The sequence below is a fragment of the Anolis carolinensis genome, chromosome 5 (assembly GCF_035594765.1).
Source record: "Anolis carolinensis isolate JA03-04 chromosome 5, rAnoCar3.1.pri, whole genome shotgun sequence".
NCBI lineage: Eukaryota > Metazoa > Chordata > Lepidosauria > Squamata > Dactyloidae > Anolis > Anolis carolinensis.
In genome coordinates this window covers 98468508-98483305 of record NC_085845.1, presented here as the reverse complement: position 1 = coordinate 98483305, position 14798 = coordinate 98468508, and the positions used below count along the sequence as shown (strand labels likewise).

The window sequence follows — 14798 nt, the reverse complement described above, 5'->3', positions numbered from 1 at the left end:
CGGACACGCCTGCGCTCCAGGCTTTCCGCTCTCCCTCCCTCAATCCCTCATCAGTCGAAGTCCAAGTATTTTGGACTTCAACTCCCGCCATTCCTAACAGCTAGCAACAGTTCCTAACTCCCGACAAATGCAAGATACTTCACTTCGGCAGAAAAAATGGAAATCAAAGATACAGAATGGGGGACGCCTGGCTTGACAGCAGTGTGTGCGAAAAAGACCTTGGAGTCCTCGTGGACAACAAGTTAAACATGAGCCAACAATGTGATGCGGCTGCTAAAAAAGCCAATGGGATTCTGGCCTGCATCAATAGGGGAATAGCGTCTAGATCCAGGGAAGTTATGCTCCCCCTCTATTCTGCCTTGGTCAGACCACACCTGGAATACTGTGTCCAATTTTGGGCACCACAGTTGAAGGGAGATGTTGACAAGCTGGAAAGCGTCCAGAGGAGGGTGACTAAAATGATTAAGGGTCTGGAGAACAAGCCCTATGAGGAGCGGCTTAAAGAGCTGGGCATGTTTAGCCTGCAGAAGAGAAGGCTGAGAGGAGACATGATAGCCATGTACAAATACGTGAAGGGAAGTCATAGGGAAGAGGGAGCAAGCTTGTTTTCTGCTGCCCTGCAGACTAGGACACGGAACAATGGCTTCAAACTACAGGAAAGGAGATTCCACTTGAACATCAGGAAGAACTTCCTCACTGTGAGAGCTGTTCGACAATGGAACTCTCTCCCCGGGGCCGTGGTGGAGGCTCCTTCCTTGGAGGCTTTTAAGCAGAGGCTGGATGGCCATCTGTTGGGGGTGCTTTGAATGCGATTTCCTGCTTCTTAGCAGGGGGTTGGACTAGATGGCCCATGTGGTCTCTTCCAACTCTACTATTCTATGATTCTATGATTCTATGATTCCTCCCAGACAGGAAGAAGCCAGGCTTTGAAGCTGCAAGGCGGTTCAATGCTAATCAACCTTGCCAAGTGCAACATTCACACTGCCCCAAACAGACGCGAGCCTTCTAACCAAGGTGTACGAAGAAAGTGCAAAAGCTGGGTTGTAGTTAAGGTAAAGGTAAAGGTTTCCCCTGATGTTAAGTCCAGTCGTAACCGACTCTGGAGGTTGGTGCTCATCTCCATTTCTAAACCAAAGAGCCGGCTTGTCTGTAGACACCTCCAAGGTCATGTGGCCGGCATGACTGCATGGAGCGCCGTTACTTTCCTGCCTGAGCAGTACCTACCATGTTTCCCCGAAAATAAGACAGTGTCTTATATTAATTTTTGCTCCCAAAGATGCTCTAGGTCTTATTTTCAGGGGATGTCTTATTTTTCCATGAAGAAGAATTCATATTTATTGTTGAACAAAAAAAATGAACATTTATTATATACTGTAAAGTAGTTGTCATCACAAACCAGCATAACCAGACAAACTGTGAATCCTATCAAGAATTTCTTGTTACTACCATTATTTCCATGTACAACACCCTATAGTACTACATTTACCGATCCTGCATGCTCTGGTGTTTTGTTCGGTGGGCATGCTTCCAAACAAAAACTTTGCTAGGTCTTACTTTCGGGGGAGGCCTTATATTTAGCAATTCAGCAAAACCTCTACTAGGTCTTATTTTCTGGGGATGTCTTATTTTAGGGGTTAACAGGGTACTCACATTGGCATGTTTTGATCTACTCACATTGGCATATTTTTGAACTGCTAGATTGGTAGAAGCTGGAGCTAATAGCGGGCGCTCACTCCGCTCCCGGTATTTGAACCTGGGACCTTTCGGTCTGCAAGTTCAGCAGCTCAGTGCTTTAACACACTTCGCCACCAGTTAGGAACCGGGAGTTCCTAACTCTTGACAAACCTTTCCCCCAGGCAGGAAGCAGCCAGGCTTTGAAGCTGCAATGTTCAATGCTAATCAACCTTGCCAAGTGCAACATTCACACTGCCTCAGACAGACACGGGCCTTCTAACCAAGGTGAACGAAGAAAGTGCAAAAGCTGGGTTGCAGTTAAACATCAAAAAACCCAAGACTGTGGCAACCAGACTGATTGATAATTGGCAAATAGAGGGAGCAAACGTGGAGGCAGTGACAGACTTTGTATTTCAAGCCGTAAAGAGGAAGTAAAGAGGTTTGCTTCTTGGGAGGAGAGCAATGATCAATCCCGATGAAATAGTGAAGAGTAGAGATATCACACTAGCAAGGCGCATAGTGAAAGCAATGGTATTCCTCGTAGTAACCTGTGGATGTGAGAGCTGGACCATAAGGAAGACTGAGCGAAGGAAGACGTAGTAACCTGTGGATGTGAGAGCTGGACCATAAGGAAGACTGAGCGAAGGAAGATAGAGGCCTTTGAACTGTGGTGATGGAGGAAATTTCTGAGAGTGCCTTGGACCACAATAAGATCCAACCAGTCCATAATCCAGGAAATAATGCCCGACTTGAGGGAAGACTATTAGAGGCAAAAATGAAGCACTTTGGCCACATCATGAAAAGACAGGAAAGCTTGGAGAAGAGAATGATGCTGGGGAAAATGGATGGAAAAAGGAAGAGACCATGGGCAAGATAAATGGATGGTATCCTTGAAGTGACTGGCTTGTCCTTGAAGGAGGTTGGAAAGGCGACAACAGGGTCCAAAAATCTCTCGTAATTGGGAATTGCAGTCTAAAACACTTGGACGGCCGACCAGGTTTGTCAGGACCCTTGTGAAAACGGCTGTAGGGGCCAGCGCTGCTTGCATTCATATTTAGGCCTTAACTGACCACTGAATGCCCTTCCAAAACGATATTAAAGAAAGTGGTCTCGCTCTGTGGAGGATTGCATAGGATCGCAGAATCACCCAGTTGGACGGGTCCACAGGGGCGATCCAATCCAATTCCCAGGCAGGATAAAGCACAAAGTCTGTTTAAAAGGCTCCAAAGAAGGAGCTTCCACCAGCCTCTGAGGTAGAGTTACAGTTTGAACAGCTCTCACAGTCAGAAAGTTCTTCCCAGTTCTCAGGTGGAATCATTTGAACCCATTGCTAGTCTGCAAGGTTGCAGAAGATAAACCTGCACCCTCTTCTTTATGACAACCTTTCAGATATGTAAACATGGCTCGCATGCCTCCTCTCAACTGTCTTGCCTGAAGGCTTATCAGACCCAGCTCTTTCAGCAGGAGCTAGGAACTTAATGGTCACAGGGCCTAGGGGTTGGAAGGCTGGGCTGGAGCTTCATCTACACTGCCACATAATGCAGTTTTAAAATGCATTATATAGGCCTGAGATGGAGGAGGCCCAGTTTAAAATCTCCCCACAGCCGCGCCGTTGTGAGGTTTAAAATGCGAGAACAGAGACAGCCTTCAACTTCGTGGGGAAAAGGGCGGGAAATGAATAATGCTAAATAAATGAGGGACTGCACGGAAAACATCCCCGCCCTGCAAAAAGTATTTCCCTACAAAAGGTTTCGATAGTCCTATCTTTAGTATCCAGTGGTTTTTCCGAAGGCTACGGAGCTGAATTCACAGACACAGTTTTAAGTGTAACACCAGCCAGAAATATATGTTTTTAGCTTTGGCTTCCATAGGGAAAGCTCAACACACCTGTGGTGCTTGTTTTGCTGCCTGTGCCCCTCCCTGTTCAGAAGAGTCCACCTCACTTTCTGTCCCTGTGAGAATTGGATTCCGAAAAAAAATGGGCTTGTGGAAACAAGGATTGGAGAAAAAACTTCAGTGCAAAACACTTTTTCCCCATATTGTAATTTGGGACTGTCTGTAGAGAGCAGCCCTCGCCAAGCTACAAATCCCAGAGTCCTTTCAGGTACAGCAGAAGTGCGCCAAAATCCCACCAAAAGCGCTACATTAGGCACTGTGTATTTGGCCCAGTAAAGGCAGGATTAGATTAACACGGTCCCCCTTCTACACTGCCATATAATCCAGATTATCAAAGGAAATAATCCACTTTATCTTCTTTGAACTGCCCGCAGCCATAAAATCTAGCTCATAGCAGATAATCTGGATATTATAAAGAGGTAAAGGTTTTCCCCTGAAGTTAAGTCCAGTCGTGACTGACTCTGGGGGTTGGTGCTCATCTCCATTTCTAAGAGCCGGCGTTGTCCGTAGACACCTCCAAGGTCATGTGGCCGGCATGACTGCATGGAGCGCCCTTACCTTCCCGCCCGGAGCGGTACCTATTGATCTACTCACATTGGCATGTTTTCGAACTGCTAGGTTGGCAGGAGCTGGGGCTAACAGCGGGCGCTCATTCCGCTCCCGGGATTTGAAACTGGGACCTTTCGGTCTGCAAGTTCAGCGCTTTAACACACTGCGCCACCACCAGGGGCCCTGGATATTATATGGCAGTGCAAAAAAGGCCTACTGCGATTGAAAGTCTTCTTCCTTCTGCTGAGAAAAATACAGACGCCTGGGATTCCTTGGAAGTTTCCCATCCAAGGGCTAACCAGGGCCGCCCCTGCTTAGCTTTCATGATCAGAAGGGATCTGGTGCCTTTAAGAAAACGTTCACGCTGAATTCTTTCTCAATGATGCTCAAAGAGGTTAGAGCTTTCCTTGGATACTTTTAAGTCAGATAATGGGTCCCCCTGCTTCTAGGTAAATGCAAAAAAAAAAAAAAAAAACAGCTCAATGAGGTCTCAGAATTTAAGCCCCAACTGAAGACTCATCTCTTCTGGGAGGCCTTTGAATTATGTTGACTTTTATGTTGCATGTGCATTTTGTGTTGATATGGTTTGCCTCCAGCCAATAGTAGAGGCGGGTAACAAATAACAGTTTGTTACTGTATTTCTACCAATCGATGACAAACCTTTTCCCTCCAAATAAATATATCAAAAAATGGGGTGCATCTTAGAATAGCAGGTGTATCTTAGATATTTTTGTTGGTGGTGGTAATGAAATGAGGTGCGTCTTCCAATCGATGCGTCTTCCAGTTGAAGAAATACAGTAGCATCACCGGGTTGCTATGAGGTTTCCTGACTGCATGGCCATATTCCAGAAGCATTCTCTCCTGACGTTTCACCCACATCTATGGCAGGCATCCTCAGAGGTCTGTTGGAAACTAGGCAAGTGGGGTTTATATATCCAGGGTGGGAGAAAGAACTCTTGTCTGTTTGAGGCAAGTGTGAATGTTGCAATCGATCACCTTGATACTGTATCTGGACATTATTGATGGAGCAGATGTTATTTAGGTTTTAATTCCTTGTTAATTGATTTATTATGTTCTGATTGCTGTATGGTTTTAACTGCTGTATGTTTGCTGTGGTATTGGAAACTGCCCTGAGTCCCTTGGGGAGATAGGGCGGTATATGAATAAAGTGTATTATTATTGATTAGCATAGAATAGCCTTACAGTTAAAGTCTGGCTGTTTCCTGCCTGGGGGAATCCTTAGCTGGCCCTGATTTTTAATATGTCTGGAATTCCCGGGTTTTTTTTAGTGTTGTTCTTTATTTACTGTCCTGATTTTAAAAGTTTTTTTAAATACTGGTAGCTAGCTTTTGTTCATTTTCATGGTTTCCTAATTTCTGTTGAAACTGTCTACATGCTTGTGGATTTCAATGGCTTCTCTGTGTAGTCTGACATGGTGGTTGTTAGAGTGGTCCAGCATTTCTATGTTCTCAAATAGTATGCTGTGTCCTAGGTTGGTTAATCAGATGCTCTGCTATGGCTGACTTCTCTGGTTGAGTTAGTCTGCAGTGCCATTCATGTTCCTCCATTCGTGTTTGTGCAATGCTGCGTTTGGTGGTCCCTATGTAGACTTGTCCATAGCTGCATGCTATACGGTAGAGGTGAGAGGATCCCTATCATCATCATCATCATCATCATCATCATCATCATCATCATCATCATCATCATCATCATCATCACTACATCCATTTTGTAAACCGTTTCCAAACGAACAGTAAGGGAAAATCTGGGCGGAATAGTAGCTACCGACGCCTTGAAGCCGAAATGGTCAAGACTATGAACTGCCAAGTCGATGGACTTGGATTCAGATTTCTCCCAACGATTCTTTCGTTCACGTTTGCTTCATTCTAGGCTGTGTCAATTAACCCATTTACCGCTGATTCTGAGCTGATTCTGAATTTCTCTCCTATCATTTGCAACCGAAGAATCACCTCCCTCCCAAGGGAAGGAGTCGTGCTATTGGACAAGCGTTGTAACCACTAAATATATATATTTATTGCCCCTCAATGTTGTTTTTGGCGAGCCAAGAGGCGGGAGGGGGGACAAAAATGCCCTGAGTGGTCATCTGGATCCTAGCGAGGTCTGGAAGACGATTACACGTCGAGACGTTTTCGGGTAGATTGATCTCGAGGTCAATCCTGATCCCGGAGATCAGTCGCAGTTAGAAATAGCCCAACTAGCCCTCCCTTCAAGGAAAATTGCGGTCTAGCTCGGCACGCGGACAAGTAGACGAGGTAACGAAATCCGCGTCAGAAAGAGCGGACCCGTTTCTTGTTCTATCTTGTTTGTCCACTAATATTTAGCCGGCCAGGTTTGTGAAGACGCCTGGAAGGTCTCTGGGCATTTTCGCTCCCAGGACAAAGCCGAGCCCAGGGAGCGCGCCGTTGTCGAAGGCTTTCATAGCCGGAATCACTGGGTTGCTGTGAGTTTTCCGATCTGTTCCAGAAGCATTCTCTCCTGACGTTTCACCCACATCTATGGCAGGTCTGTTGGAAATTAGTCAAGTGAGGTTTATATATCTATGAGAAGTCCAGGGAGGAAGAAAGAACTCTTGTCTGTTTGAGGCAAGCGTGAATGTTTCAACTAGCCAGCTTGATGGCACTGAAGCCTAGCAGCTTCAAAGCCTGGCTGATTCCTGCCTGAGGGAATCCTTTGTTGGGAGGTGTTAACTGGCCCTGATTGTTTCTTGTCTGAAATTCCCATGTTTTCAGAGTGTTGTTCTTTATTTATTGTCCTGATTTTAGAGTTTTTAAAATTACTGGTAACCAGATTTTATTCATTTTCATGGTTTCCTCCTGTCTGCTGAAAGTGTGGATTTCAGTGGCTTCTCTGCGTAGTCTGACATAGTGGTTGTTAGAGTGGTCCAGCATTTCTGTATTCTCAAATAATATGTCCCAACAAAGGATTTCCTCAAGCAGGAAACAACCGGGATTTGAAGCTGCCAGGCTATTCAAGGCCAATCAAGCTGGCCAATTGAAACATTCACACTTGCCTCAGGCAGATAAGAGTTCTTTCTCCCACCCTGAACATTCCACAGATCTATAAGCCCCACTTGCCTAGTTTCCAACAGACCTCTGAAGATGCCTGCCATAGATGTGGGTGAAAAGTCAGGAGAGAATGCTTCTGGGACATGGCCATACAGCCAGGAAAACTCACAGCAACCCAGTTTTCAATTAGAGCCTTCATTTGGGTGATGTGTGGTTTCCGGTATGGTCGTGATCTAGCTGCATTTTCTCCAGAAGATGCCAATCACAGATGCAGGCAAAACTACAGGAGAAGATGCTGCTAGAACACCGCCATACAGCCCGAAACCACACAACATCCCAGTGATTCCGTCTGTGAAAGCCTCCAACAATACAGAACCTTCATTTTTATTCTGTTGGGCATATGCGGCTCAAACGGCTGTTTGGATGTTGTGGTCTGTTGGTCGCTTCCATTTGGGTATGGATATGCTTTTTTTAAAAAAGAGCTTAACTGTGAATCCCGACATTTGCAGGCATCTATTCAGTGTTTACAATGGACTCTGCAGAAAATGCTTTAGCCATATTTCATAAAAAGGAAAATCAGCCTGCTTAGCAAGACTGGCAAATACTGATTTGTTATCCCTGTTTGGTTTTTATACCTATCTTATATCCCTATAGACCCGGGGTCAAAGAAATATTTATCAGGCAAAAGGGGTCCTGAATGGAAAAATTTAAGAAGCCCTGGGCTAGAGGTAGAAGTCCAGCAAGATCTGGGTCCAACCTGGGAGTCACTGCTTTAGATATTGCAAACAGTGCGCGTTTTCATTGAGTATTGCAATTCATATTATAGCGGTAACACAGCCCAACCCCCCCCCCCCCCCAAAATCCTTAGTGTCTTGGGGCCCTTTCACACAGCCATATAACCCAAAATATCAAGGCAGGAAATTCCACAATATTTGCTTTAACTGGGTTATCTGAGTCCATATTGCCATATATTCCAGTTCAAAGCTGATATTGTGGGATTCCCTGCCTTGATATTCTGGATTTCAGACCTTTTCCCGCAGTTATTGGGGGGAACTGATTCAGAAAATTGTATTGGATAGACCACATTGACTCTTGTTTCTTAGATACTTTATCATGGTTTTCTATGGGCGAACAATGGAAGTTTGGCTTGAGTAAGGCACACTCTCCCAGAAGAAGACAATACATCTTGCCTAGAAACATCCAGTACAGGTCGCCATAAGTTAGAAAGAACTTGAAGGCAACACCATTCAGGCTGTGACTTGCCTGAATATATGGGCCACCCCAGACAGGGCCTATCCCAGTTTAGGAAAGAGATTGTTTCCATAGGCTATTCCTGCTGGGGTCATGCCTAAGGATATATTAGGGAAGGGGAGCCTTGATACTCTCTTTTGAACTGAGGTCTAAGACAGCAGGATCAGGGATGTCTTAGGTCCAGAAGATTAGAATTTGTACATTATCTATAACAATGGTTTTCAACCTGGGGTCCTCAGATGTTTTTGGCCTTCAACTCCCAGAAATTCTAACAGCTGGCAAACTGGCTGGAATTTCTGGGAGTTGTAGGCCAAAAACATCTGGGGATCCCAGTTTGAGAACCACTGATCTACAACAATGCTCCCAGACTGTGGGACCAAGAGAGACCAGGAGGGCTTCATCTCAATTTGAAGCCATAGCTCAATGATATAGAATCTGGGAGTTTGCAATTTGTAGGTGAGGCACTGGTACTCTTTGGCAGAGAGTGGAAATGGCCAAGTATTTTCCCCAATGCCTTGCTGTGTATCCCTAAGGAATGAGGGGTGAGCTTTGATCATATCTAGAATCATAAAGTTGGAAGAGACCACATGGACCATCCAGTCCAGCTCCCTGCTGGAAAAGCACAATCACAGCAACCCCGACTTCTCAGGTCAACAAGGCCCTGAGATTACGCCATTATGCAAAGGTTCTTCAGGGGTAATAGGTAATCATTGCTCCCTCTTAAAGCCAGTTCTTGTCCAACCACAAAGCACAATAGTTTGCACAACTGGCCACTGTTTTCTTCTGCTTTCTTCTTATTTCCTTTCTCCTGTTTTTCACTGTGAATTAGTAATAAGTTTTCAGCCAAGCACAAAGTGTTTGGATAGGTACTCTGTTTTTTGGTATCTATTGAAGACTTCTATTGCATTTTTCCATCACACAAATGGTTTCTCAACCAATGCACCAAGCTTCTGATGCCTTTACCCCCATTTTAACACCATACCTTACTTATCCAGTGCACCTTATCAATGAAATGAGTAGGCTAACAAGAGAAATGTATTGAGCCATTTGGGTTGAAATCTAAGCTGCCTCTTCTTATCCATAGGAAATACATATCCTGGCAATTGGGTCTATGGATTTTGCACTAACTGGGCTTTCACTTCATCATCATCGGAAACAGTCTTGTTCATATAAAGTCCAAGGTCTAACAACGACACAGTTCTTCTCTTTGCTCCTGTTCTATTGTTTCTTTGGCAGTGCTGGGATTAGATGAACCAGTCAGTGGTAGAGACAGTACTGTACACCACAGTTTCCAGTTTCCTCAGGAACTTCCACACAGCAGAAAATCCCACAATATCTGCCCCTTCCACACAGCTGAATAAAACTCCACATTTTCTGCTTTGAACTGGCAGTGGGACTCATATAACCCAGTTCAAAGCAGATATAGTGCGATTTTCTGCTTTGATATTCTGAGTTATATGACTGAGTTATCTGAGTCTACACTGCTATATATTTCACTTCAAAGCAGAAAATGTGGAATTTTATTCAGCTGTGTGGAAGGGGTCTCAGTTTCCACTTACAATCCAGGTCAAATCCCCTTTTTCTGCCACCTGACGAACTTGGTCGAACTTGGTCGCTTCCACTATGGGCCCTTCCACACAGCCACATAACCCAGAATATCAAGTCAGAAAATTCCATACTATCTGAGTGTGGACTCAAACAACCCAGTTCAAAGCAGATATTGTGGGATTTTCTGCCTTGATATTTTGGGTTATGTGGCTGTGTGGAAGCCCTGAGTCCACACTGTGATATATTCCAGTTCAAAGCAGAAAATGTGAGATTTTATTCAGCTGTGTGGAAGGGGCCTCAGTTTCCACCTGCAATCCAGATCAAATCCCCTTGACCTGGATTTCAGGGTTATATGTCTGTGTGGAAGGGCCCTGAGTTATCTGGGGGCCCTTCCACACAGCCCTGTATCCCAGAATATCAAGGCACAGAATCCCACATTATGTGCTTTGAACTGGATTATCTGAGTCCACACTCAGATAATGTGGGATTGTCTGCATTGTTATTCTGGGATATAGGGCTGTGTGGAAGGGCCCTGTGTTAGCTATTGCTGCTATTGGTAGAAAAGTAGATAATGAGAGGTGAAGAATCCACTTTTGGTGAAGATAGTGCTTTCAGTACTGGAGGGACCCTAATTTATGCTTCTCATAGACTTGGCAAAGGGATTGGGTTAACCAGTGAGAAAAGGGGGTCGAGGGAGGGAGGGCAGTCAGGCCAAAACGGAGGCGGAGAGGGAGAATAAGGCGGGAGGCAGGGCTCGGGGCGCGCCAGGCCCGGCAGGTAAGGACTCGGCGGGAGCGAAGGAATGCGGCCAGACCACTCGCCACGGCGGCGGCGGCAGGCGTAGAGCGAAGCGGACTTCCCCTCCCGGAGCGTGGCCTTTTCTTTTCTTTCCTCGCCTCTTCTCCCTGACAGAAAAGGGCCGAGCGTTTGAGCAGATTCACTACAGAGTCACACACCCTCCTTCCAATGGAACAGAGGCTTCTCCCGGGTTGTTTCGGGGCGCTTTCTCGAGGAGCCAGCCCTCCCTCCCTGGGCCCGATTGGCGCTGTTTCGCACCCGCTTCCTTCTCCAGCTGCGCCCAGGGCTTTGCCATTCTCCCCTCACTTCAGGACAGGCAAGCACCCCACTTACAAACGACTCCTAGGCCCATAAAATCCCACATTATCTGCTTTGAACTGAAATATATGTCCTGTAGATTCAGATAACCCAGTTCAAAGCAGTTTTTTATGGGATTTCTGCCTTGATATTCTGGGTTATATGGCTGTGTGGAAAGGCTGCTAGTTAAAACCAAGGATGAGATAGCAGGGAGAGAAATTTACATCTAGGAAGGGAAATTGACTCATGAAAGAGTTATTATCATGGGGGCAAGGGGTCTCCACTGAAGCTTTCTCCCAATCCTTGTTTCCACAAGCAAAATGGTTCAGAACCCAACTCTCACAAGGACAGAAAGTGAGGTGAAATCTCCTGAGCAGCAAAACAAACACCACAGGAGTTTTTTTTTCGTGTCAGGAGCAACCTGAGTTGCTTCTGGAGTGAGAGAATTGGCCGTCTGCAAGGACGTTACCCAAGGGATGCCCGGATGTTTTGATGTTTTACCATCCTTGTGGGAGGCTTCTCCCATGTCCCCGCATGGAGCTGGAGTTGATAGAGGGAGCTCATCCGCACTCTCCCCGGGTGGGATTCGAACCTGGCAGCCTTCAGGTCAGCAACCCAACCTTCAAGTCACAAGACTTTTATCCCCTAGGCCAGGGGTCCCCAAACTAAGGCCCGGGGGCCGGATGCGGCCCTCCAAGGTAATTTACCTGGCCCCCGCCCTCATTTATAATATAATATTTTATATCAGTTTTAATAATATAATATATTGCATATACATATAATATTGATAATAATATTATCATTTTATACAATACAAAACTAACAATAATATCATATAATAATATTAATTATATGTTATATATTACATATAATATTACAGTATAGTGGTATAGTTCAATATAGTATAATGCTAATATTGTGCTATGCTAATAATATAATATATTGTATGTACATACAGCTGCTCTGAGTTCCCTTTGGGGTGAGAAGGATGGGATATAAATGTAGTAAATAAATGTAGTAAATGAATAAATAAATAATTTTGGACTTAGGCTCGCCCAAAGTCTGAAATGACTTGAAGACACACAACAACAACAACAACAACAATCCTAATTAACCTAACTATCTCATTGGCCAGAAGCAGGCCCACACTTCCTATTGAAATCCTGATAGGTTTATGTTGGTTAAAATTATTTTCATTTTTAAATATTGTATTGTTCTTTCATCGTTATTGTTGTTGTTTTGCACTACAAATAAGATATGTGCAGTGTGCATAGGAATTTGTTCGGATTTTTCCCCCAAATGATAATTCGGCCCCTCAACAGTCCGAAGGATTGTGGACCGGCCCTCTGCTTTAAAAGTTTGAGGACCCCTGCCCTAGGCCATCGGAGGCTCACCACAGGAGTGTGAACATGTATCCAATCACATATGTGTATGTATGTGTGTGTGTGTGTATATATATATATATATACACATACACACACACACAGTAGAGTCTCACTTATCCAACATAAACGGGTCGGCAGAATGTTGGATAAGTGAATATGTTGGATAATAAGGAGGGATTAAGGAAAAGCCTATTAAACATCAAATTAGATTATGATTTTACAAATTAAGCACCAAAACATCATGTTATACAACAAATTTGACAGAAAAAGTAGTTCAGTACGCAGTAATGCTATGTAGTAATTACTGTATTTACGAATTTAGCACCAAAATATCATGATGTATTGATAACATTGACTACAAAAATGCGTTGGATAATCCAGAACGTTGGATAAGCGAGTGTTGGGTAAGTGAGACTCTACTGTATGTGTGTGTGTGTATATATATATATATCCAGTTATATATACACACATACACATATGTATACACAGTCATATGTGTGCATATATATCCAGTCATATATATTTGTGCATGTGTGTGTATATTATATATACATATCTCCAGTCATATATGTGTGTGTAAATATTCTATATACTGTATATCCAGTCATATATATGTATGCATGTATGTGTATATAGATATCGATATAGATATCCAGTTATATAAGTGTGTTTGCATGTCTCTGGGTATATTTACATATATCCAGTCATATATGTGTGTGTGTGTGTTATATGGCCGGCATGACCGCCAGAGCGGTACCTATTGATCTACTCACATTTGCAAGTTTTCGAACTGCTAGGTTGGCAGGAGCTGGAGCTAACAGGGGGCGCTCACGCCGCTCCCGGAATTTGAACCTGGGACCTTTCGGTCTGCAAGTACAGCAACCAACCTAGAAGTTCGAAAACATGCCAATGTGAGTAGATCAATAGGTACCGCTCCGGCAGGAAGGTAACGGCGCTCCATGCAGTCATGCCGGCCACATGACCTTGGAGGTGTCTACGGACAACGCCGGCTCTTCGGCTTAGAAATGGAGATGAGTACCAACCCCCAGAGTCAGACATGACTGGACTTAACGTCAGGGGAAACCTTTACCTTTATATATGTGTGTGTGTGTGTATCCAGTTTGTGTGTGTGTGATTGGAGTTACGCCTCAAAAACACACTTGTTACTACTTACATACAAATTTAACTTAAGAACATACCTACAGAACGTATCTTGTTCCTAACCTGGGCACTGCCTCTATTGCCAAATGCTTACCCCCCCCCCCCCCCCCCCGCTTTAATACAGCCTTGGGGAAACTTCCCCATCTCTGCCCTCGAGCTTTTGGGCTGATCTCTCCCCCCCCCCCCCCCGCCTAGCGCCCGCGCGTCACGTGACAAGCACCTCTCCGCTTTGGGGAGGTGAGAGAGAGAGAGAGAGAGAGAGAAAGAGAGAGAAATCGACCCGTCTATGCGCGGATCGATGCGAGGCGGCGTTCCCAAGCCCTTTTCCCTGCTTGACGGACCCGGAGGAGAGCGAGCAGCTCGAGCGCCGCCGGCTGGACCTTCCCAAAGCCCTCCGCCCCTTCTGCCCCCAGCTGGTACTCACCCCAACTTGACATAAATGACTCCGAAGCAGAGAAACACGTAGAAAATCCACTTTCGGGAGTTTCTGTGCATGATCTAGGAGGGCAGGGAGGGAGCCGCATAACATGAAAGGGTGCGGGGCCAAGCGACGGGGCTCCTCTGCCGATTAAATCCACGCGGGGAGCCCCGCCGAGCCTGCCGCCGGGCTGCCAAGGAGAGACCCTGGCAACCGCGGCGCGAAGGCGGAGGGGAGAATACGCCGCTCTCCTGCCTCCCTGCCTGGCTGGCTGGCCTCTGCCTCGGCGCTGCTCCCTGTTCTGCCTCCGCAGGTAACACCACGTCCCTTGCGACCTGGCGCGGCAGGTAGGAGGAGGATCCCGGCGGCCTCCCTCGCCCACGCCCACGCCGCCTGGGGCTTCTCCGGTTAGGGAGGGAAGGAGGGAGGGAGGGGGACAGCCCCAGCCCGCAGAGATCTTGCACCCCCCCCCTCTTTGGAGAAAGGCCCCTCCGTGGACGCCCTGAGGGAAGCAAGGAAGCAGCCCCTCCACCCAAACCCCTAGCCAAGGAGGCGCTTTAGGGGTTGCCTCATGAATGTACAAGCTGGATTTAGAAAAGGCAGAGGAACAAGAGACCAAATTGCCAATATCCATTGGATCGTGGAGGAAGGCAGGGAGTTTCAGAAAGAAAGAAAAACCATCTATTTCTGTTTTATTGACTACTAGCTTGGGGACCGCATGGTGCCCGGGTCATTTGAGAAACTTGTGTGCCAAGTTTAGTCCAAATCCGAAGTTGTCTGGGTTCAGTGCTGTCT

The 14798-nt window shown here is 45.7% G+C and overlaps 1 protein-coding gene across 1 annotated transcript in view; it reads right to left on the bottom strand.

Annotated features, from left to right (window-relative positions):
• Nucleotides 1-14321, bottom strand: part of wnt7b (Wnt family member 7B) — a 138467-nt gene extending 124146 nt beyond the window's left edge. The window contains exon 1 of the mRNA XM_003221405.3: nt 14010-14321. Coding sequence (XP_003221453.1) covers nt 14010-14080 — 71 coding nt within the window. The 5' untranslated portion in view covers nt 14081-14321. The remainder of the gene's footprint in view (nt 1-14009) is intronic.
• Between the last annotated feature and the right edge of the window lie 477 nt (nt 14322-14798).